At 47.4% G+C, this 22,779-nt stretch overlaps 1 protein-coding gene across 6 annotated transcripts in view; it reads right to left on the reverse strand.

Moving 5' to 3' along the window:
* DIXDC1 (DIX domain containing 1) overlaps positions 1-22,779 on the reverse strand; it is a 32,030-nt gene that overhangs the window by 3,541 nt on the left and 5,710 nt on the right. For 3 of the 6 annotated variants that reach the window (XM_071726811.1, XM_071726809.1, XM_071726813.1), the window contains 18 exons: positions 16,789-16,918; positions 16,382-16,507; positions 14,299-14,548; positions 13,119-13,226; positions 9,070-9,182; positions 8,176-8,324; positions 6,381-6,470; positions 6,226-6,279; positions 5,221-5,271; positions 4,376-4,480; positions 3,860-3,913; positions 3,184-3,276; positions 3,036-3,107; positions 2,263-2,349; positions 1,950-2,111; positions 1,753-1,819; positions 671-779; positions 88-196 (listed from right to left, as the gene is read on the reverse strand). In XM_071726811.1, the coding sequence (XP_071582912.1) occupies positions 88-196; positions 671-779; positions 1,753-1,819; positions 1,950-2,111; positions 2,263-2,349; positions 3,036-3,107; positions 3,184-3,276; positions 3,860-3,913; positions 4,376-4,480; positions 5,221-5,271; positions 6,226-6,279; positions 6,381-6,470; positions 8,176-8,324; positions 9,070-9,182; positions 13,119-13,226; positions 14,299-14,548; positions 16,382-16,507; positions 16,789-16,918 (1,929 nt within the window). Of the gene's footprint in view, positions 1-87; positions 197-670; positions 780-1,752; positions 1,820-1,949; positions 2,112-2,262; positions 2,350-3,035; positions 3,108-3,183; positions 3,277-3,859; positions 3,914-4,375; positions 4,481-5,220; positions 5,272-6,225; positions 6,280-6,380; positions 6,471-8,175; positions 8,325-9,069; positions 9,183-13,118; positions 13,227-14,298; positions 14,549-16,381; positions 16,508-16,788; positions 17,031-19,089; positions 19,728-20,551; positions 20,569-22,779 lie in introns of those variants that run through there. The other 3 variants (XM_071726814.1, XM_071726810.1, XM_071726812.1) reach the window with 3 other exon arrangements.

Consider the following 22,779-nt stretch of genomic DNA (forward strand, 5'->3'; position numbering starts at 1 on the left):
TTCAAAGATTCCATTAGTTTAGAAGTGATGGGACCATGAAGTGATGGGACCACTGAATCCAAATCCCAGGCTAAATTCCACACTCACCTCCTCCTTGACTGTGCCAAACTCTGGATCCAGGGCTTTGAAGTGGTACCGATGGGTCCCTTCCCGGTCAATGGCAGCCTTAAAATCCTTCAGGGTCACTTCCCCTAACCTGGAAGGGAAGAGCTGGGCACTATCCCATGGTATTCCATTGCTCAGGAGTAACTCTATGGCATGCGTGGCCAGGGCACAAGTCTAGCTGGGCATGTGGCATCCTGACCACAGGGAAGGGATGAGTGTGCCTCTGCAGGAACACACCTCAATCCCAAGGTCCTCTTCAGAGGCAGAATTTTCTGCTGATTTACCAAGAACCACCTCAGAAGGGTCTCCTTCCCTTCTGCACTAACCAGTTGCTATGACAGGAGCATCCTGCATCACAGGCCACAACCCCCTGGCTGCTTTCTCTTGCTTTTGGAAGTTTAAAGTAAGACAGAAATCTCTTCTGGCTCTAAACCAAATGCATCAGCTGGAGGACTGCTTTTCCCTGGACAAGGGGATGAAATCCAATGCCCAAATGACTCCAAAGGAAACCTGTGCTAGCAGTGACCACACCACATCAGTGTCAGCAGGGCAGAGCCAGCCTCACCTCTTTGGTATGTTGACCATGAAGGGTGTGAGGGACCTGTCAGTGAAGTACAACACTTTGGTGCAGGCACTGGTGTTCATCACGGGTGTGCTGTGGGAGTGAGGCAGTTCTGCAAAAAAAAAAAAGAGCACAAGCACTGGGGACCAGGCTGTCTCCAGGGCTGGAGGCAAACGGGGTGGTCTCAGCACATCTGCCATCACAGGAGGAAGCCTTGTGATGGAAAGCAGTTCCTAGGAGGGTGGCTCATCATCCCTTTGGGGAAGGACAAGGGATTTTCCCTTGCTCACTGCAAAGCTCTGCAGTTTAAGGCAGGGTCATAATCTGCTGTGTTTTAGGATGAAAGATTTGCCTGGCACTGTCCTCCATCATTCCTGCTGCATCCACAGAGGGGCTTGCTGCCACCACCTGCTCCAGACACATTCACTATTTCAGGAAAATAGTCAATTCTCCTCCTTTCTGGTGGAGAAAATGACTGAGCAGTACCCCCAGGCTCCAGGATCACTTGCCTTCACTTCCAGATGGGCAGAACAGGATGAAGTGAGTGACCACCACCAAGACAAAAGGTTCTCTACCTCCTTCCCATCTCCCCATTCTATTTGGCCAGGATGGGTACTTGTGCATGGATTTATCACTGGCTCATTTCTCTCCATGCCTTGTTTCCTGCTCCCCTGCCATGCACCCTGCCAATCGCTGAAGCAGAGGAAGGTTCACACAGTTTTGTGTCCACTAGAGGGTGCAAAGCAGCAGGAAAGCTGAGATCCCACTTCCCAGGCATCCCAGGGGTAAGTGTTTGTCACATTATATACTGCGGTGCTACCCAAGTGCTCCAGACAGATCCCCACCGTGATGGAACTTCACAAACAAGCATCCACAGCTTGTCCCTGCCTCATTCCCTTGGCAGTGAGGTTTAATCTGTACAGCAAACGACTAAAGGGAGGAAAGTGAGCTGCAGGAAAGGGAGTAAGAAGCCAGAGGGATGCTCTGGCATCCAATTCCCAAGGGATGCTCTGCCCTGGACTCTGATCTGGAAACCTGAGCACTGAATTTTGGCGGTGGGAGAGCAGGAGCTGAAAGTCACTTACTGGATTTGGGAGGCCAGGAGTCTCTGCACTCATTTATTACTCTGCTTGCTGGTGATTTCCCCCGGATCTAGGGTGCAAAGCCAACAGGGTGAGAACAAAGTGTCACCTCCCAGATGGAGCTCCCATCGCTGCTTTGCTCTGGGGTGTGTGCAAGGAGGGGAAGTGAAGGGCCAAATGCCCCGAGGAAGCTTTTTTACCCTTCTCTCTTGCCTCTTCTGTGTTTCCACGTGGTACAACCGTTCCATCAGGCTGGAGATGCCCTGCTCCAGGCTGTCAATGGTGTGGTGCTGGGGATCGTGGCCACTGAAACTGTTCCTGAGGCTGCGAAGGGCATCACGGACCAGCTGCAAATCATTGGGCTGCCCAAGAGACACAAATCAGACTCCCCCCGGGGCTGCTTGCTTAGCAGCAAGGCCACAGGCCTTAGAATGGGGAACTCTATCAAGAACCCAGAATATCTGGAGCTCTCATCAACTTTCTGGGGAAATATTCCTCATGAAGTGCACTCACCCCTCGGTGGGCTGTGGGAGCAGCTCCTTTTCCTGCTGTCTGGAGAAAGCCATTGCTCTGAGCACTATGGCCACTGTAAACCATCACCTGTCCAGGAGAAGATGCATGTGCCACTAGAGATGTAACTGTAAGGACCCCCCCAGGGATCCCAACTTGCAAATCTCAAAGTGATGGGAAGGGATGAAACCTTCCCACAGGGATGCAGCTCCCATCTTCCATCCACTCAGTGGGAAATGCACCCAGTGAGAAGTGTGCAGGCTCTACAGCTCAGAGCACAAACACGATTCCTCACGTGCAGGGGGAAAAGGAGGCAGAGACAGGAAGGGGCTTGCAGTTACATCAGAGCACAATCAGTATCCAAACGGGGCTGTGCAGACACAGGGATCAGGGCTCTTTCCACCAAGACAGTTCCAGTGCTCAGTACCAGGGTCCAGAGGAAAAGGGGGAATTAAAAAGCAAAGCCCTGGTTTAAACATCAGCCAGTGTCAGAGCTGAAGCTAGAAACCAGGAATCTTTGGCTTCTACTCAGTCTCATCCCTTAGGATTTTGACACAAGAAGCTAAAGCAGAGTGCTCTCTGCTAAAAGCTTTGAGAAGTTGGATGTTTGGATGCTTTTTGGGGAGTCTGGCTGCCTTGGTTAGGGCCCTGACACTGAGATTGCAGAGCCAGCCCTCCCTGTGATGAAGTGGATGATTTTTGGAGCTAAGTAGCTAGTGAGTGCTGGGCAGAAACATCCTCTGGCAGTCTGAGGAGTCGACCAAAGCCTCCCATACCTCTTCAGCCTCTCTCTTCATGCAGTGAGCTAGCAGGGCCTCCTTGTGCTCCAGCTCCCGCTCCAAATCCACCTGGGAGGGAATCAGAAGTCAGCATAACCCCAGCTACCCTGTGAGCATCAGCTCTCAGGGCAGGGCAGCTCCTTACCTGCTGGTAACTGGCCTCAGAGAGCTGCCTCAGCATTTCATCCAGCTTGCTCTGATGCTGCTGCAAGTGCCAATCCTTCTGTCCCAGCTCCTTCTGCAACACAGACATGAAGAGCATCAACAGGAGAGGGAGCAGGACTCAGAATCATCTTCCCATGGCAGAGAAGGATATGTTATCTGCCAGGATCAGGTTCCTGGACAGCCTGAGCTGCACAACGTGGATACTTGTGGCTGCATTTCAGAGCTGAAATGTGTCAAAGCTTTTTTTTGAAAAGATCACTCAGATTTTTTGCTGCCTGGAGTTCCTTTGCCTAGCAAAGATCCACTGCTCAGATGAGACAACAGTCCCAAAGAAAACAGATTTCTGAGGAGGGATCAGTGGGCAATCAGTGACCCAACCTGACCTGACAGGCTTCTGCACAAGTGTCAGAGACTCAGCAAGCCAGCACAGAAAAACCATCCCAACAATAAAGCCACTATAAAAAGCTGTGGACATAGCACAGAGAACACGTGGTCTCTCCATCTCATCCCAAACAAACCCTGGCTATTGCCTCCTATTCACCATGCCCAGTGCCATTCCCAGAGCTGACTCAGTGCCAGGGAGGCAGCAGCCACATTCCCAAAACTGAGAACCCAGAAGATGTTGCCCCCAGCAAAGTGAAGAGAGGTTCCATTACTTTGTATTCTGCCAGGAGCTGATTCCTCTCTTCAACCTTCCTCTGAAGGTCAACCTGCAGAGATAACACAGAGGTGTAGGTGTATTCCTGCAGAGTCAGTGACAATCCCTTTGTCCCTTGTGCCACAGGGTGACCTGAGACCACTTATCTGCAGAGTTCAGGGGAGTTAATGTCTAAGGATGGCAAACTTCTGGACATTTCCTTCCTTGCCCTCCTCTCTCCAGACAATGCACACCTGAGCATTCCAGGGGGCAGAACAGAAATGCAGCTGCCATGGGGCAGCCCCTCTCTATTGCAGCTGAAGGTCTTGAGGAGAAGAAGTGGGAGTGAAAACCAGGAGATTCCAGCAAGTCTCAGAGCTGGCTGGCAGCCTGCCTGGAGTTTTCCCTGTCCAGAGACCTCTGACAGATCAATTCACTATCCCACAACCCCCATAACTATGCTGCAACCACCAGTGCCACCCTTCAGGGCCACCAACATCCCTCTGAAATGACCCTGAGCAGCCCAGTGACTCACGTTCTGGTTGTGCAGTTCCTCCTTGTCCATGTTTGCTCTCAACAGTTCCTGCTTCAGCTGAAGAACTGAAGCATCCTGCTGCATCAGCCTTTGCTGCAAAGCATCCTAGGAAAAGATGTTATTTGTAGGAAGGTGCAGGACAGAGGCAGAGACCCTGCCCTGGGCAGGGGGTGACCCAGAGCAGTGTTGAGGACCCAAAAGAGCAGGGGGTATAAAGACATCTGCCCCTGGGCTCTCAGCCCTTCCCTGTTTCTCTTACCCAAAAGTGATTTCCCTGCCAAAATTCAAGCCTTCTGGGGCAGATTTCTGTGCTTCTGACTGAGCTTCCAGCTCTCAAATGCCCAACAGGCAGCTCTAAAAATACCTCTGCTCGGGAATAGATTTATTAGTGCTCAGAACTCCAGAGGGAGAAACTGAGCAATGAGGAGCCAAAGAAGTGAAAAAATGAGCAGCTGAAAAGGACCAGGATACCCCCATGGTTTTTTTTCCTCTGCTGACAAGAATGAGTTCACTGGGCCAGTCCTACTGTGCATGCCCCAAGGCAGAGGGAGTTCAGAATAAAAGAGTCAGGAGAACCAAGCAAGCATCCTCCATATCCTGTTCTGTTTAGGGGAAGCAGACAAAAGAGGGCACGTTTGCCCTCAATCCTACAGACAGGAACAGAACCCAGCAGACCCAACTCCTTGTGTCTGTCTTCACTGCAATCTCCCTCTGGATCCAGCACCAAAGCCCAGACAGGACCCCACACCCCATGTCCCCCATCACAGCTCCCTCCCTGCCCAGCCCTCAGGGCTCTGCTGCTGGCCCCACTGTTTCTGTTTGATGAAATGTCCCTTTTTGCTCACCTTTATTCCTTGGAGGTTTCGAGCTTCTTGTTTGTATTTCAACAGCTCCTTCTGGAAATGCAACAGAGTCATTCAGTGCCATCCTTTCACCCCTTCAGAGCCCAAGTCTGGGTTCTCTGCCTCCAGACATTTGCTTCAGAAGAAAGCAAGTCCCACGTTTTCCCACAGATCAATGAGCACGTCAGGCCCTGAGCCATTTTAATGAGTTACAAACATGACAAAACTGTTGAGCAGCTTCTTAAGCTCATTATTAAAGCCCTAAGAGGAAAAGATTGCCTATTGCCTATCCTTTAGGGCCCTATCAAATACTTCTCTCTCAGCATCAGTCCTGGGTCCAGAGCCAGCATCAGAAAGCTGAACTGAGGCAGGCTTGACAGGGCAGGTTGTTCTTAGCTGCTTTTATTTCCTATTTATATTCAGACATGGCTAGAAACTTAGCAGCTCTTGTGGATAAAGTTTTGAGAAGCTGAACCTGAATCTCACCAGCTTCAAGAGCGTGCAGGAAAATATATTTCTTACTTTTGGTAACTAAGTTTTGTTTCTAACTTTTGTTAACTGCCAACATGGATACAATAAACACTTCCCAGCCAAGTGTTGTGAGTGTTGTCCAGGCCAATGCATTATGATTCCAGGGAATTACAGATATAATTACAGATATCTACACTCCTGGAGGGATGGATATCCCACACAGCAGAATATGGGAACAGAGATGGAGCCCTAACACAACATTCCACCCATCTCATCCCTTGGGTGTTGTCCCTCTCCCCACCTTGTCAACCCTCCAAAAAACCCCCAAAAAACCAAAACAAAAAACACAAAACAAAACAAAAAACACCAAACCAAAAAAAAAAAAAAAAAAAAACCAAAAAACCAAAAAACCAAAACCAAAAAACCAAAAAACCAAAAAACCAAAAAACAAAAAAAACAAAACAACAAGGAGGAGGGAGTCTGCAAAGATTTCTTGACCCCAAACCTCTCTTTCCCCTTCATCTGTCCCCCTCTAACCTTCAGGTCTTGATTTTCTTCCATACTCTGGTCCAGACGACTTCGGATGATGACCTGAATGTAAAACCCTGCTTAGTATTGTGCAAAACACCTGCCTGGGGCAGAGCAGTGCAAAAAGCAGCTTCAGAGAAATGCAGGTACAGCAATGTGCTCACCAGCTGCTCTTCAGGACAGGCTCCATGCTCACAAAGTTCAAAGGACCCTTCCTGCTCATCCTCAGGCAAAGACCCACTGAGCAGCAGAGCCTGGGAAGATGAAGGAAAAAAAAAAATCTCAGTAGGAGTTTCAAAGGAAGAGAGCTGCAGCTCCTGGTGGAGATGTACATCAGGTCCCTGATTATTTTAAACTCACAAACTGGAGGTTCTGAGGTACTGAGCAAAAGGGGGAAAATAAATCAAATACAATTTCTGGGCTAGCAGCATCAGCTGCCTCTTCCTACCCCCAGGAGATGAGGGGGGAGCAATCCCAATCCCAGCTGCTCCTGAAACACGGGGCCAGAGCTGAAGGAACAGGACATGCCAAGTCCCCCCAGTGCCACCTCTCCAGTGGGCACACAAAGCAATCGGATTTTAATTTTTTTTTTTTTTTTTTTTTTTCAGGCTTTTGTTTCCTGCCCATTGTCCCCAGGGCCAGTGCCCGCCCACTCCCCACCCTCCAGCCCGGCTGCCCATGCTTCCCACACAATCTCTGCTTTGTTTACTGCCACATAAATATTTACAATTCCGAGCCAGTATGGTTCCCAGCACAAACAGAAAGGATTATCTGGGAGAGTTCAGGGTCTTTACCATATGGATCAGGGGCTCCGCTCCCCATCCAGAGTCAAACCCACTGGGCTGAGGGTCATTTGCTCAGGGAGAGACTGGAACAGGGTAGCAAGGAAAAGGTCCCACAAGCAAATAGTTGCACAGAGAATGTGCCAAATATTAGAGTTCAGCCTTGCTCACTGAAAGACTGATGCAATCCTGTTGTGACCTCTGATCAGCTCTGTGAATCTCGATTGATTTCTTGCCATTCCTTGTCTCTCTGCATTACTTCCAATCACAAATCACAGAGATTGCTCTGTTCTCCCCAGCTGCTAACAAAACCCCACGGGCTGTGAAGTGCCCTGGAGAAGAAGGGGGAGTCCCAGCACTTGGGCAGACCCTGCTGCACCTTTACCACTGGGTAACATATGTGCTTTGCATGGTGACAACACCCCCAGGAGAGAGCAGAGCATCACAGGACAGGGCACCAAGCCAATGAACCCAGCTAGGAGCTGGACTCCAACCAAAAGATAACACAGACATCACCACCTGCCCTCCTAAAACACAGCTAGGAAAAGGCTGTGTCCAAATTGCACAGGTTGATGTTAAAATCCCCTCTGAAACCCATAAAATGCACTGGGGCTGAGGGAGTTGAAAACATTTTTCCTCCTTCCCTGGGCTCTCTTGGTTAAGGATGCTACACAGGGATGGGGTCAGGCATTCCCTGCTCCAAGCAAGACTCTGGCTGGATCCATCTGCATTCTAAACTGCATTTGGGACACTGGAAAGGATGCTTTTGGCATTCTCCATTCTGGAAAATGTGACCAGCACCAAAACACAATTGCAGAAGCCAGGAGATCCTACACATTGCAGGAAAGGATGTCAGAGTGCTCAGCAGCATCTGCAGCCAATGCACCCCAGTACACACTATCAGAAATGCTCCCTGATTCCTGAAACTCTCTTCCCTGAAGGGATTCATCCCACAGAGTGAGACACAGGGAAGAGCCCCACTGTCCCCATTTAACCAAAGTGATCCAAGAGATAAACAACTTCTTGCACAACCACTGCAAGAGACCTCACAGGACTGTTACTCTGTTCTGATAAGTTCCAGGCCAGTGTCCCAGCTGCAAGAAAACCTTCCAGCTACAGCTGCTGGGAAAACAAACACACGTGGAAGGGAATGATGGCTGAGAAGGAAATCTGTTACCTGCAAACCTGAAATCATCTTCTTGGCTTCCTCCATTTCCTTCTCCAAATGGTCCTGTTGTTCCAAAAGCTGTTCCTCCCATGAATTCTCCAAATATGAGCCAGGGTTCCCTGCCTGCCACTCAGCCTGGAAGTGAGGTTCTGGCTCTTCTGGAAGAAAGAGCAGCTGAGTGTGGTCATAACACAGAGGAGTCCAGAAGCAGCTTCCACCCCACAGTAACTGCCCAGGGTCAACACCACCAACACAGCAGCTGCCAGGGACACCTTGCCTCATCTCAGGGGTTTATGCCTCATTCTTTCTGCAAAGGAAACTTTCCTGCACACACATGTATCAAAGATGAGTTGCATCTGATTCCTCAGTGCTCTCCAGGGGACAAGGCACAGCCCTATGTGTGCTAAAAATTGCCAAGGCAACATTAAACATTTCTACTTGTCAAATAACATGGCTTTGCCAAAGTGGGCAAGACATCTACCCCTGGTAAAAAACTTTTAACAGTAAGTTTAATAGCCTTGCATGCCTTTTCTGATCCCTGCAGCATCAACTGGGTGACAGGCTAATTATAATTCTCTGTAAGTTGCTCTTGGGGTGGATGCTAATGAGACAGAATTATTAAGAGGCTGCGTTTCTGATAGGAAAAAGAAAAACAAACAAACAAAAAAACCTTCAGAAAACCTCCCAGAACTTTTTGTTTCCTAAGCATTGTTTTGCAAGCCTCACAGACACTGCCATATTATGGCATTATTGTAATGTTAAAAGTTTTGGGATTTAGTTTTATGTGAACTGATACCCAGCAGCACATTCTGTACATTTACTGGAGTCACTGGGCAACTCTTCAGAAAGTCTGATACTACTCCCAGTGAAAGGCTGAGCTGTAAAGCATTCCCTGCAAGGTACCTGTCTTGGTTTCTGCTTCCTCAGGGTGGATGATCACAAGTTGGTCCTTTTCCTCTGAGGGAGCTACAGTGGATTCACTCTTTGCACTATGGATAGGACTGGGAGATGCCAGACTGCAGAGGAAAGGAGAAAAAGTTACTTCTAGTGCTCATCATTGTCATCCTCATCCAAGAAACTAAGAATTATCTGCTTCCTAGAGAAGAGAAGACACAGACACATAAAACTTCTCCCTCACTCCCCATCAGTGACACAGCTCAGTGACACGTAGCACATTGTGTCTCTCCCTTTTCCTTAGGATAATGCAAATCTGAGGCTGCCAGCTCAGAAATCAAACACACTCACCCAGGGATAAGAATGCACTCTACTGAAACATTTTACTCTGAGCCTTATGTTCATTCTGCAAGCTGAACAAAAAGCAACCCTCGCTTGCTCCAGCTCTTCCTCCAGCTTTCAAAAGCACTTCACTAACCTGAAATTCCAAGGGTAAAATATTTTTAGGTCAGATACCACTGACTCATGTTCTTACTCACATGTTTTCACTGGAGGCATCTCAGCTGACTGTGAGGTTCAAGCAATCTCTTTTTTTTTTTTTTTTTTTTTTCAGAAATTCTTCCTAAATGCATAACCCAGAAAAGATCAAAAGGTGGCTGAAGCTCACTGATGCATTCTGTGTACCTCTCAAGTCACAGGAACTGATCCTTGCAAGCGTGAGCAGGAGTTAATTTTTCATTCTCCCCAGCACAGAAACAAAGGGCAGAGAACAAAAAGGAAAGAGTGTGGAAATAATAGAATAGGTTTAGAAAAATAGGAGGCTTCAACAGCTCCCCTTCCACATCTTCCCAGGGCTGCTGCTACAGATTCCACAGCTCTCCCACAGCATCAGAAAAGCCTTGCAATAGATATGGAAATGACTTCCTAGCAGCTCCTGGCTGCTCCACTCCCACAGCCACTGCTGCCCTACTTCTCATTTTTATTGCAGATGCTCCAGCAGACTACAGGGACTTTCCCCATGCTAAAGCAAAAAATGAATGCAACTTACTAAGTGCAAGAATAATCATCTTTTAATGGGAATCTGTAACAGCTCCAGAACCTCTTCTCTCTTGTTCAGACAGGGTGTGCATGATTATTAAAGGGGGTCAGGCCATGTGGCTTGCAGAATTTTCCTTCAGGAAGGCTCACTCCACCACAGCAGACCCTCTTTACACACATTTTGTGTTCAGTGCTTGTAACCAGCCCTCTGCTCCTGCTTCTCACTGAATGAGTGCCCAGCATAAGATTAAAATTATTGTTTAGGAGCCCAGGGAGCACTCTTGGGTTACCTGGTAAGGGTCAGAGGAAAGGATGAAACCTTCAAAGAGCACAGGTCCAAGGTACAGACAGTAAACCCAACTGATGAACACATCCAATAACTGAGAAGGAGTTTACATCCTGCTAGGAATAGGTCCCAGATTCCCAGCTGATACTCTGAACTTCCTGTGCATTGATGGTTCTCATCCATGCAAAAGATGGAAGAGTGAGAGCTGCTCTAGGAAAATAATATCAGCAATTGCTGGGTGAGAGGGTGGGATGAAAGGGAGGGATGGGCAAGGGCAGGGAATTGGAAAGCAGAACGAGGGGGAGCAAAAACAGGGGAATAGAGAGCCTGGAAATAACATTCTCCTCTTCCAAAGCCTGCTCCTCTTTGCCCAAAGCAGATGTAAGAGATCCCAGCTGGGGCAGGGGATGGGATTAAGTGGACCCTACAACACAGACAATTTTCCAGATAGTTGCTTAGGATTTCCTACACCCACAGCCCCCTTTCCAGTCAGTTTTCCTATTTCAAAAAGCCAGTGTGCTCACATGACATCAGTAACCACCTCTCAGACCACCCCAAACAGTGAGAGAGCCACTAGGATGCACTCAGCACAGTGAGTGTTATGGCACCAACTTAATGCTGGAACCATTTCTCTGGGGTTTGTGTCAGTCACCAAACCCAAGAAGAGTCTGAGACATCCACTGATGTAATTTGCTCTTTAAAATACATAACCCTTGATTAAAAAAAAAATGTCACGCAGAGATAAGTGCAGGGAATTCAGCTCTTTAAGGCAGGTTCAGGATGCAAACTATTCTACTTTATTCCTTCCACCACTTGGTTTCTTAACCCACATCCTTCCTCCAGTGAGCCCCAGAGCTGCCCAAGGCTTTAGGGGAGCATCCCCAGTGCCAGCCCTGGATTGAACCAACACCCCAGCCCTGCTGCTTCCAATGACAATGACAACAATCGCTCACCATTTGACCTGCTTCCCTCCCATGATCCCACAGAATCCGCTTCCCGGGGAGCCTCAGGATCCTGGCTACAGCCATGCCTCGTCCCTCCACATCCTGGGAATGCCGTGCAGAAGATGCCACCTCCTGTCAAAAACTACTGGAGGAAAAATCTCTGCCGGGCAGAGCTCTTCACCTCGGCTCTGAGATTCACGGGAGGAACGGGGAATGGAAAAACAAACAAAAAAAAAAACCCAAAAAACCCCCTCGGGGTCTTTGCAAGGAACCGCTGGATGACAGCTCAGCCCCTCGGGCACGGATTTGATTCCAGAGTCAGGGAATTCAGCAGAAGCCAGGCTGCAGGTTTTCCTCTCGGGCTCTCAGTCTCTCCCTGCTGCATTTTCCTCAGCCGGTGTTCCCATCAGGAAGGCCACCATCTGGGTTATCCCTGCTCCTCCTCATCCCATTCTTTGGAGCTCTCTGGACCCCAAGCACCTGCTGCAGATGCCGAAAAATCTCCGGAGGGAGGGGGTCCTGCAGGTTCCCTGTTCTTCCAGGCTCGGCTGCGGGCTCAGAAGATGGCACGCAGCACTTCCCAGCCCTCTCCAGCTCCCTCTCCCTCTCCCTCCTGCTGTCACACAGCCTGTGCAAGGCAGAGCCTTTTCTCTGAGATGCCTGAGTGGGGGAGGGAAGAGCTGCTGGAAGGGGAGGGGATAGGGAGATGGATGGGTGAGGGGCTCGGTGGCCCGGGAAGCCATCTGATTTGGGCAAATTTTCCATGAATCATTTCAATTGCCTTCGCTTATTAGAGCTTTTGTCTCTGGGAATTCTGTTATCCGGGCTGGAGAGCTCCCTCACCGAGGAGTTAATGCAGAACTGAGCTGATGCAAGGCAGGGGATGCTGCCCTGGGACAGGCATCAGAGCAGCACAAGCAGATGAAGGGAGCAGCTGCACTTAATAACCACCCATCTCCCCAATAAAAGCAGTGTCTCATTTCTCCCAGTCAGTTCCCACAACTAAGCTTGATCATTTCCCTCTGGAGGAAGAGAGAAGCAGCATCTTGTTTTCATCAGGAAGCCTGGTGTCAGCAAAAGACACACCAGGAGCTGGAGGTCAGATTGCTCCCAATTTCTTTGGGCAGATCAGAGATCACTTACATCGAGATTCTCACCATATTATGCCCTATCAGCAATAATATCATCAGTACCACATGGTAAGAGAATTCATAACATCATGGGGAAAAACAAAACAAAAAGTGACTCGGGATATGTAGGAAAAAATTCACTCACCACCCAAATACAGCCAAATTTGGGCAAACAGCAACTACCTGACAATTCAGTATAGGGTGGAAAAGTACACAAAATGCCACAGCTACTTTAACTGCAGAATGAGTACAGTGAGTAGCATGTTTCACTCACCATCCTCCTGAAATCACATTCAAGAGTCAACACCAAAGATCTGTGCCATTAGCCATGAAATCTTGTTGCCAGACCAGAATTTTTACACCTCCCCTAGAAGGACAGCTTCAAAAGTACCACTCTGCTGACATCATGTGGAGGCAGTGGTCCAATACTGCCTCACATGGAGGTCCCACACTCCTCCAAATGTCCATGGCTATTTATAAACATGACAAAAGTACAATTTTTTTTTTTTTTTGTCCTCTTCTGCTGGACCAAGCAACTTTAATTCTCAGCTACACAGAGGCCTCTTTGTACTATGGAACATCAAAAAAATCCTGTGGAAACATCCTACCTGCTGAGAAACTGTCCTGAGGGGGACACAGCTTGACAAAAAAGTTCCTTACCTGGAAGAGTGGGACTCCACTGGAATGTTCTGCTGCCCTTCATACTGCTGCACCAGTGCCCGGACACTCCAATAGGGATTTTCAATCTCCTCATCCATGGAGCTATTTCTGGAGACAATAATCATAAAATGAGGGAAGCCTCACCTTCTTGTCTTCAAGCAGGAGGATAAGAAATCTCATGAAGGAAAGGTAAGGAAGGTGCAGCTAGAAAGCCAAACTCCAAGCCCACCTTCCTGGTTTGAGGAAAAAAGGCAAATAGGGCTTCCCCTTTTAAGCTAATCCCTAATTCTGTGACTAGAAAACTAAAGAAAAGAACAGAATTTGCAAATAGCGCATGGTCTGGTTTTTCTGAAGAACTCCTGGCACAGTCTTTGCAGACCTTTAGCATTCATTTTTCCAACAAAAGATACCATTTCAAACTCCTGTCCAAAGTGCTTCATGCCTGCTCCCTTGAGTCAACACCATATGGGCAAGTGACCCTCAGTTGTATAAACTGAACCCTTAGCAGACCACCACCTGACTCCCATTTAAATATCGTTGCTATTATATCCACACAGCACCTTTTGCAAGAGCCCAACGTGCTTTCTGGAGTTACAAATTCTTTCTGCACGGGGATTTTCTGCATTCCCACCACAAGTGCTTCCACTGCATCAGCTGATGCTCAGCATGCAGACTCTGCCTGTATGGCAGCAAACGTGGTACTGGGGTGACTGGCAGTGCAGAAGACAACGTGGACCCTGGACAACAGGCTCAGTGCCTCAGTTCTGGAAGGAACTGCCCCAGGTCCATAACCAGCAGCTGAAGTTCAGACCCTACTTGTGTTTCCCTTGAAGTGACAACGTGCAGGCAGCACACCAAGAAAGGGCATGAAATCAGGGCCCAGCATGAAATCAGGGGTTCCCTCCAGCTTTGCCACAGAGCACTGTTTGTTTCCCACGAGATAAGAGCCCGTGCAGTTATTTTGCTGTAAAACCTGAAGAACTTGGATCACCTGCAGTCTCCCCCGTGAGCCAGGCTCGGCCAGCATCCCTCTGGGTGTCAGTGGGATCCTCTCTACTCCCTAGCTGCCTTCAGAGGAGGAATTGTCAGGATAAACAGGCACCTCCTTTACAAGAAATTCTGCCCATCTGCCAGGATGAGCTGAGCTCAGGTAAGCAGGGGGAAACTCCTAACTCCTTACCTCTGCCTGTGCCGGAGAAGTTCCCTGCCGGAGTGCAGCACATCCTGCCGGACATCTGCCAGGGCAGCCACTGCCCCCTGGGCCACTGCAGCAGCTGAGCGAGGTCTGGGGCTGGCAGAGGACACTGACAAACCCTTCCCCACCGTGCCAGCAGAGCTCTGATTCGTGGCTCTCCCAGAACCTGGTTTGAAGTGAGCAGCCAGGGCCAGGATCAGCCTCATGATGGATTTCAAGTTCCCATCAACGATGTCTGAAAAAAGCAACCCAAAGCAGGAGTGATGCCATTAATGTGCAGTCCCACCAGAGCTGGCTCCACCAACAAGCATGAGACCAGAATTAAATGAAATAAGAGGGCATGGTCTTAAGCTTGGCAGGGGTGGTTTAGGTTGGATATTAAGGAAAAGAAAAATAGGGAAAAAAATGTACAGAGAAGCATAGGAATGGGCTGCCCAGGGAGGGGGTGGATTCTCCATCCCTGGCCATTTTCAAAAGGAGATTGAACGTGGCACTCAGTGCCCTGGTCTGGGAACCCCACTGGCAGTGGATTAAGGATTGGACTTGATGATCTCAGAGGTCCTTTCCAATCTGTCTGATTCTTTGATTCTGTGAAACCCAAAGGGACCCTGCCAGTAAACAAGGGCTGTGCAGAAAGGACTGCATTACAGTGCTGATGCTCAGCTCTGCAGCAAACTGCCTGCCACCTACAGATCACAAGTTTAAATGATTCCAGCAGACCCGAGCCCTCCCTCTGAGGCCATTTCCAGCTGACATGACAGTCCAGGAGGTTACATGACAGGATGTGGTAATTCCAGAATTCTCACTGCAAAAGTACAGTGGTTACACTGAAGGCATTCACATTTTTGCTGTTCTCTGGTGTGTAGGATTAAAAAAGTGTTTCTTTAGCAATAGTGCCCTGTACTACAAGCTGTTTGTAGCATCCTACAAATGCTAACTAGTAATTTTAAAAGAATCACAGAATGGTTGGTGCTGGAAGGGACCTTAACCATCTAGTTCCAAGACCTTCCAAATACATGAGACAGACCAAAAAAACCCCAATAAAACAAGTGCTAGTGGCATGAAGGCTGCTATTACTTGCCTTAGTCTAAAAAGAAAGAAAAAAAATAAAAATAGCCAGACTAAGTGACTGTTACCTCCAGGTCACTCATGGAGAACATGAAACCAAAAATGTATGAATCATTTAAAGGCCAAGAGTGAGTCAGTGTCAGAATGGCCAGAGTTCTGGAGTTTGTGTCCCTATATCCTATGACCACTTCCTTGCACATCCAGACTGATTTTGCTTATGTAAAAGTCTTGCTGCCATTTCCATAGCCAGGCACTCATAAGACAACTTGAAATGTTACTGAAAGAAACTGGCAGACTGGATCAGTCCTGTGGCAAGAGGACTTTTTAGTCTAAATTCTAAGCCTCTCACCCAAACCTGTAAATCAGCAACTTCTACTCTTTTACTAACAACAGGGGGCATGCACTCCATGCAGTCTTTTTAGCATTTTTCTTTTATCTGAAGAGCCAGAGGCAAACACAAATGTATCCTCTCCCAGAACAGTCAGCAAACATTCAGGCTCAGCCCCCACATTCTGCACCACAGCTCTGAGCAGACACAGACCACACCATGCCCCAGATCTGTGATTTTGCATATTGCATCTGCTCCCTATTTACAGGCCACCCAAAACAGCATCACAGCCTTCCAGTGGACCCAAAATATTTTTCCATCTCTCATTTCACAGCAGCAGGTTTATGCATTTTCAGTGAAAGATTCTGAGCCTGTATTCCTCATTACACCATTACTAGTACCATTAGTACTCACATTAATCTTCTGACTGCTTAGGAACAGGAAAAAAAGGTTTTGTGCATTGTTTTGTGTACTCTGCTGCTCCCCAAAGCAGTCCAGGATGCAGCAGCATTCAACCCCAAACCTGTTACACCACAGAAGGAAAAACCCAAAATTCCCTCGCAAACCAATGCATTATTTGATATTCAATGCACACAGTCTATTTGATATGAAATGCAGACAGAAAAGAGGCCTTCAACAGATCAAATCACCCGTGGCAGCCACCACACATACCTTTTGCTGAGGCCTGATGCATGCGAATCTTTTTTGATGCCACAAACTGTAAGACTTTATCCACATTTGCCCTCATCTGCTGCTGGCTGGTGGGGTTTACCTGGATACCATTCAACTTCTCACCAGCTAAAAGGGGTGAAAACACCTCATTAGAGAGAACTGAACTGATTTTAGGCTTTTAGTACGTTGTTTTAACTGTCTGCTAAAAGGACTTTAATAGAATTACGTTTCTGATTTGCTGAATAATTGTTTTCTTTTGAAGTCACTCCTCCCCACCCCCCAGCGAGCTCTGGCACCATCATTAACATCTGCCAGCATGCCTGCCAGATGTCAGAGCCAAGGCCAGCCCCTTCTACACAGAATCTAAAACTGCAAGATGAAAAATAGTGCCATATGGCATTACTGACCTACAATCTCAATTAGCAAAGCAAGAATGACTCCATCCCGGAGATCTTGTCTCAGGTCTTGCACTGGCTTTATTGCTGGCTTCTTCTTCAGCTGGGAATTCACCCAGGCCACGTATGCCTGGAGCTGTTGCTGAAAATAGAAAGCAAAATGTTTGCACTTCATCTCCTTTTCAGGGGGAAGCTGCACAGCTCTCACTTTTCTTCCATCTTCATTCATCTCCTTGTCTTTTGCCCTTGCAAGCAAACACCAGAGGTCTCATCCCAAGGGCTGCTGAGCACCAAGTGACATCACTGCCCACTGTGATGCAGCTCACACCATGCCAGGACAGGAGGAGCAAGCAGGACAGGGCTCACAATCTCAGCACAGCTGAGAAAAGAGCTTTATGTTGCATTTAATGTAGGCTGGTGCCAAACCAATGCTGTCATCTTGGGTTTTGGTGCCAGGATTCACAGCATTTAATATCCCTACCCCCCAGGATTTTATTCCACGTTGTCAGGAAAGCAGAAAACTCACACAGTGCAGAAGAAACCCTGTGTCACTTCCCAATAAACCACACCACCTACCCAAAGACCCAACCGAGACAGATTTCCTGGATCCGAGATCACATCTTCCCTCCCTAACACTCCCAGCATGGCTTATTTGTACCAAACAGGTCATGGATCAGGCAGCAGAGACTTCCTGTTGATTTATTCTAATTAGCTGTAACTGCACAGCCCCCTTCCTCCATTTCCTTGGAGCTGCAACAACTTTTTTCATGGCCCAGTTCCTATTTCTGGCCATGGGGAAGCTGGGTTGCTGCAGCACCTGGAAGTTGGGTTCCAGCAGCACCTGGAAGCCAAGGTGATGCTGGATGCTGCTCCCTGTCACTGGGCACATTGTCACAAGGGGAAGCCCAGGAAAACAAACTCAGGCTTCTGGTCAGTGTTAAGGATCCATTCTGGCTCCTTTTGCCTCAAAGGCAAAGAACAGAATCACACAACCTTTCCCCTTCCATCCCCTCAGCTCACAGGAGCCCTGGGACACTGAGATCCCTGTGGACAGGGCTGGGATGGTACAGGGAGGGTAAACAAACTGATCCATTTATGGGATTACCTCCCTTTTCACTAAGCTTCCCATTATTCTGCCCATGCAGCAGGTTTTAAGTCTCCATTCCATATTATCTCAGCCATGTCACTCAGAGTTTATGCTTTTCCAGCCCATCAGAGCCACCATTTGATCACAGCTTCACTCTTAATTATCCTGGCACAGGAAATCCAACTTCAGTCACACCATGGTTCCGGTCTGCTGGTTCAGAAAGGTGACTGGACCTGTGTTCCATCAGTTCTGCTCCCTCAGCAGAGGGCTGGAGGGCAGAGGAGGGGGGGGGGATGAGCTTCAGGATTGCCCCAAAGCTTTTGTACAAAAGGCAGCACAAGTGGCAAATCTGATGCACACTTTGCTGGAGCAGACGGGTCAGCTGGCTCAGAGCTGCACTCTCCTCTTTGGGCAGGAAAAACTGACATGGATGGGTGCCACAGACAATTTCAGAGGTCTTTGTTTTCTACCTAATATGTCTGGGCACTGTGTAGGATATGCAAGTCCTGATTTTGTTGCTCTTGCCCAAGCTGAGGATCCTGTGCTGATTTCCAGAGCAGCAGTGGGAAAGTCTTGCCAGCTGCAAACAGCACCCCCACCTCCTGCAAGTGTATTTTAACTCCTGTATTTTAACTGTATTTTAATGTGGGCACTGAGGAACAGGCTGACAACAGTCTGATAGCTTAACCACAAGCTTTCCATTACACAGATTCCATAAAGCTTTAATTTATTCAAACAAGCACCAGGGAAAAGAGCTCTACTTGTAGTGATGCAGCAGCATTACAGAAATTCCTTGACTCTTGAGTAAAAATGTACAGAGTTGCAGCATGTAAACTGCACCTGAAGCCTGTGCAATTAAGGGAAAGAATCTTATCACAGTTGAGTTTAACAGCTTGTTGTAATTTTTCAAATCACAAAGTTCCAAATAGTTGTATTGCATTCATTCCACAAGGGCACAACCTACAGACAATTTGCTATTTTTATAGGAGTCCACATGGTTCTTCCATTCAGATAATTGTGTTTTCACTCAGAAGAAAAAGAGATCTGTTCACTAACAAGTTTGTTTTCCATCTTTTCTCTCTGAACATTCTTCATGCCTTCACAAGAAAGCATTTTTGGCAAACTTTGTCTTTTTTAAAAGCATAAGAATGTTTTAAAATGATGATTAAAAGGAGGGTTTTGAGGCAATGGAATATGTATGTCACCATTATAAAGTAACTTCATACCAGTGGCTTCTGTACTGCTGCAGACTTCATTTCATTAGCAGACTTAGTTGTCTGGCTCACTGGTTTTGCCTTTTTTTTTCCTCCACGAAAGCGTAAGATTTTCCTGCAGACGTTCAGACAGTTGGACTGATCAGCATTTCCCAATTTTGTGTCCAAAAACTGGAAGATACAACAACTTCAGCAAGAGACTTGGATTGCAGCAAAGCTAAAAACCCAGGGAGCAAGTTGTCACTTCTGGCAGCTGAGGTGCCTGAACTTACCAAGGAGAAAAAAAAATAAATAAAAGTTTAGTGACCTAAAAATGGCAAAGCAGTGGTAAATGCATGAGGGAACAAAGCCCCCAAGCAGCTTGGCAGAAATCCCAGCAGCAATTTCTGAGTCCAAAATGCTTTGCTTCACCACTCTGTCTTCCCCATCAGATGACAAACTGTGCAATAGTAAGGATGTTGCTGGCCACAGCTTAAAGCCCACACCTCCAACACAAGCACAAAGCCTTCACCCACAGCCATGGATTTAATGAATCAGACCCATAAAAAGGTGAAACTTGTTTCACACCCTCCTTTCCATTTGTTCAAAACCCAGGACAGATATCTAAATATCTCAGATATCTCAAGTCACAGCAGAGCAGCCCTGAGCACTACCAAGCAGTAGCATCCATGGCATCTGTTCTGGAAGGTACTCCAGGTGTCATCTTCCAGCACAGAGAAAGCATAGATTTTCCTGGAATGTATTCTACCATGAGAGCAGCTGCTCTGCACAGTCCATTCCACCCCACAAAAATACCCCTTAGCCTGTGCTTGTCCCCAGAAAAACACCAAAACCAGATGCTCCATCACCACTTCAGGTCGCAGGATCCCAGCTCAAGTTATAGATGTGCCCCATCCAATCTCACATAGACCTCAGCTCCTCTTAATTCAAGAGGACTCCAAGAAGAAAAAGGAGGCTGGGAACAAACAAGGAGGAGCATGGCACATCCTCCCAGAAGTCCTCCTCCTTTCCTTTCCCAAGGCTGTTTCCACTGTGGTTTCATACTGCTTCCTGACAACAGAGCAGGACATTACATTTTGTGTCTTCTAAATAAGCAGCAGAAAGAGGCACTCACCCCAAAAGCAACCAGGAGAACACAACCCAGAGGGAGCAGAGGATGCAGAGTGAGTCTTTGGGACCTGATCCCTTTTGGGGATCCCCAAAGCTGCTCAGATCTGCCCTGACAGCTGCTGAAATCCCTACCACACCTCTTTTGCCTTTCTGGTGGAGGGAGAAGGGGACAAATTCACCAAGCCCTCTGATGCTGTAGCTGTGCTACTGCAGCCCTTACAGAAGCTCCAAACTCCTGAACAATTCCCTGGGGCTTCCCCTGGGTAGTCCATAACCTTACAGCTCTATCCAAGAACCCTCAGAGAGGGAGCAGCTATTGCTCTGTCTAATGTATCCTCTTCCAACATAATAACTGAATAATTACCTGAATAATTCACACTTCAGCCATTGACCACTCAAGAGTTTTCTGCTTCTCCCTGCATTTTGATTTGAGCCAAACTTTACACTCTGTGGGGCTCCTCTACTCCTGCACCAATATTAATATCACAATCAGGATTTTCAGAAGAAAAACACATTAGCCTAGCCTAAGATTTACTATGTAGAGCACATGCTATTAGGATTATGGTGGAGTTAAGCCTAATCCTATTTATATTAACACAGCTTTGTGTTCCAAAAAAAGGCCAGGTTTACCTGTACCTTGCAATGGGAAGAGTTCCTCTCTTACCTGCCACAAGTTGGAGCCCAGATTGCTCCAGCTCCTTGGCAGATCATTGGAGGGTGTTTCTACCCAACTTGGGATGCCTTAAAAGCTTTCCCAGGGCAGGAGAAGAATTTGAAGGCAAGGTGTTAGGGCCTCCTGCAGCTGTAAGGCATTTCCCAGCTTGCAGCCACTTCCAGTGGCAAATTGCAGGTTAGCACTTAGGAAAAAATGCTTCAGAGTTAGTGGCCATAGGAAAGCAGCTGTGGAGGTCTGGAGGATTTATCTTTTGCACTTTCAATTGCCAGCCAGTGATACCTAGGAGGAGAACACCTTTTCCCCAGCAGCTTTAATCCCTTACTGATCTTGACAATTTACTGGCATGATGTTATTTTCCAGGGGTGCAAGAAAAGCAGCAGCTCCATTGCTGTTCCTTGCTGTTCTCATTTAACCAGTGCAATCCCTCACCTGCTGCTTAGGCCTCCTGTATCCCAATTATCCCAAAATAGTCCTGTCTGCCTGGCAGTAAATACAGGTAGATCACCATGCCTTGATGTGCTTCTCTGTTCTTTATTATCAGAGCCATCTACATTGCACTGGATCAGGTGAATTTTTACCTCCTCTGAGATGAATGGGTTGCACATTCTGAAGCTCCCCAGATCTTCATTCCAGGACAAACCCATGCTTTAGCCTGGATGCCTCCAGCCAGCCTGACCTCCCAGCAGCTTCCCATGACACTGCTTCTAGGGAGAAATTGCTTTTCTGCATTCTTTTTTTTTTTTTAATTTTTTTATTTTTAAATTTTTTTGGTTAATTTGAATCTATCTTTAGTGCTGCATTTAGGCAATCAGCCTGGGAGAATATTTTTGTTTCTCATAATCTTTTCTCTGATTTTCCTTTATGCCCTTATGGACACTGCCCAAGCACCAGGTCTAACAAGGTCAATGACAACAGCCTCGTGCTGTGAGGTTGGTCCCAGGACAAAAAGCATTTAATGTCCTCTCCATGAGGAGCACTGAACCAAATGTCTGTGACAGCAAAGCTCAAAGGCTGGCCTAATTGCATTGGGATGGAATGTTTAATGTCTTGGATGATTTCTGAGCTTTCTGACATTGCCTTAATTAGATGGGAACTGTAATTTTCCATTCAGTTTCATTTTTGTTTGTTTGTTTGAGAAGGCCTTTGTAGAAGCAGAAAATGAGTACTCACAAGCAAAGGAAATGTTTCCCTGCTCCCAAAGCCAGGAGAATTTTTTTTTTTCCTCAGAATTGCTGCTTAAGTGTGATTCAAGCTGTTTAATGTATTGAGATAGCTGCTGGTGCACCCAACAGTGAAAACCACCCAATCATGACAAGAAAGATGCCAAAACAATCATATGTACCCACAGGACTCCTCTTTCATAAAACACTAACTTTAAAGCAGGAGGTGTAATTTCATTTAAAATAGCTTCTGGTCTGATCTGTATTTTCCAAATTTTCTATAAAAAGCACATAAGATGACTCAGGCCAGGGACACAGTTTGGAAAAGGAGGAACCCATAGAATCTGATGCCCAGCAGGAGCCAGAAACAGCATCTGAGCTGCAGAGGTCCAGGAGTCCCTTAACCCTTCTATCCATACCTAAGGGAAACCAGGGACATTTCCAGCATCCTAACAAGTCTGGACAAGGATTTTTCACCCGTTTGCTGAGATTCAGAAAGAAGGATTATTCTGAAGTCCCAGTGAAATTCTAGCCAGCACAGGTTTTCTAGGACTTCTGAGGTCAGTTTCAAAGCCTCAAGCAGTGCAAACTTTTACCACACAGTTGTGTGAGTGGCCTCCAAGTGTGCTTTCCTCAAACAGAAACTTTGCCTGCCACTTCCATAGCACCACACACAAGAATTGTCCCTGAAATTCAGCTGTTTTCTACCTACACCTCCTCTCACCCCAATATCCTGTTTGTAAAAATCCTGGGGTT

Source organism: Heliangelus exortis, chromosome 26 (assembly GCF_036169615.1).
Source record: "Heliangelus exortis chromosome 26, bHelExo1.hap1, whole genome shotgun sequence".
Taxonomy (NCBI): Eukaryota; Metazoa; Chordata; class Aves; order Apodiformes; family Trochilidae; genus Heliangelus; species Heliangelus exortis.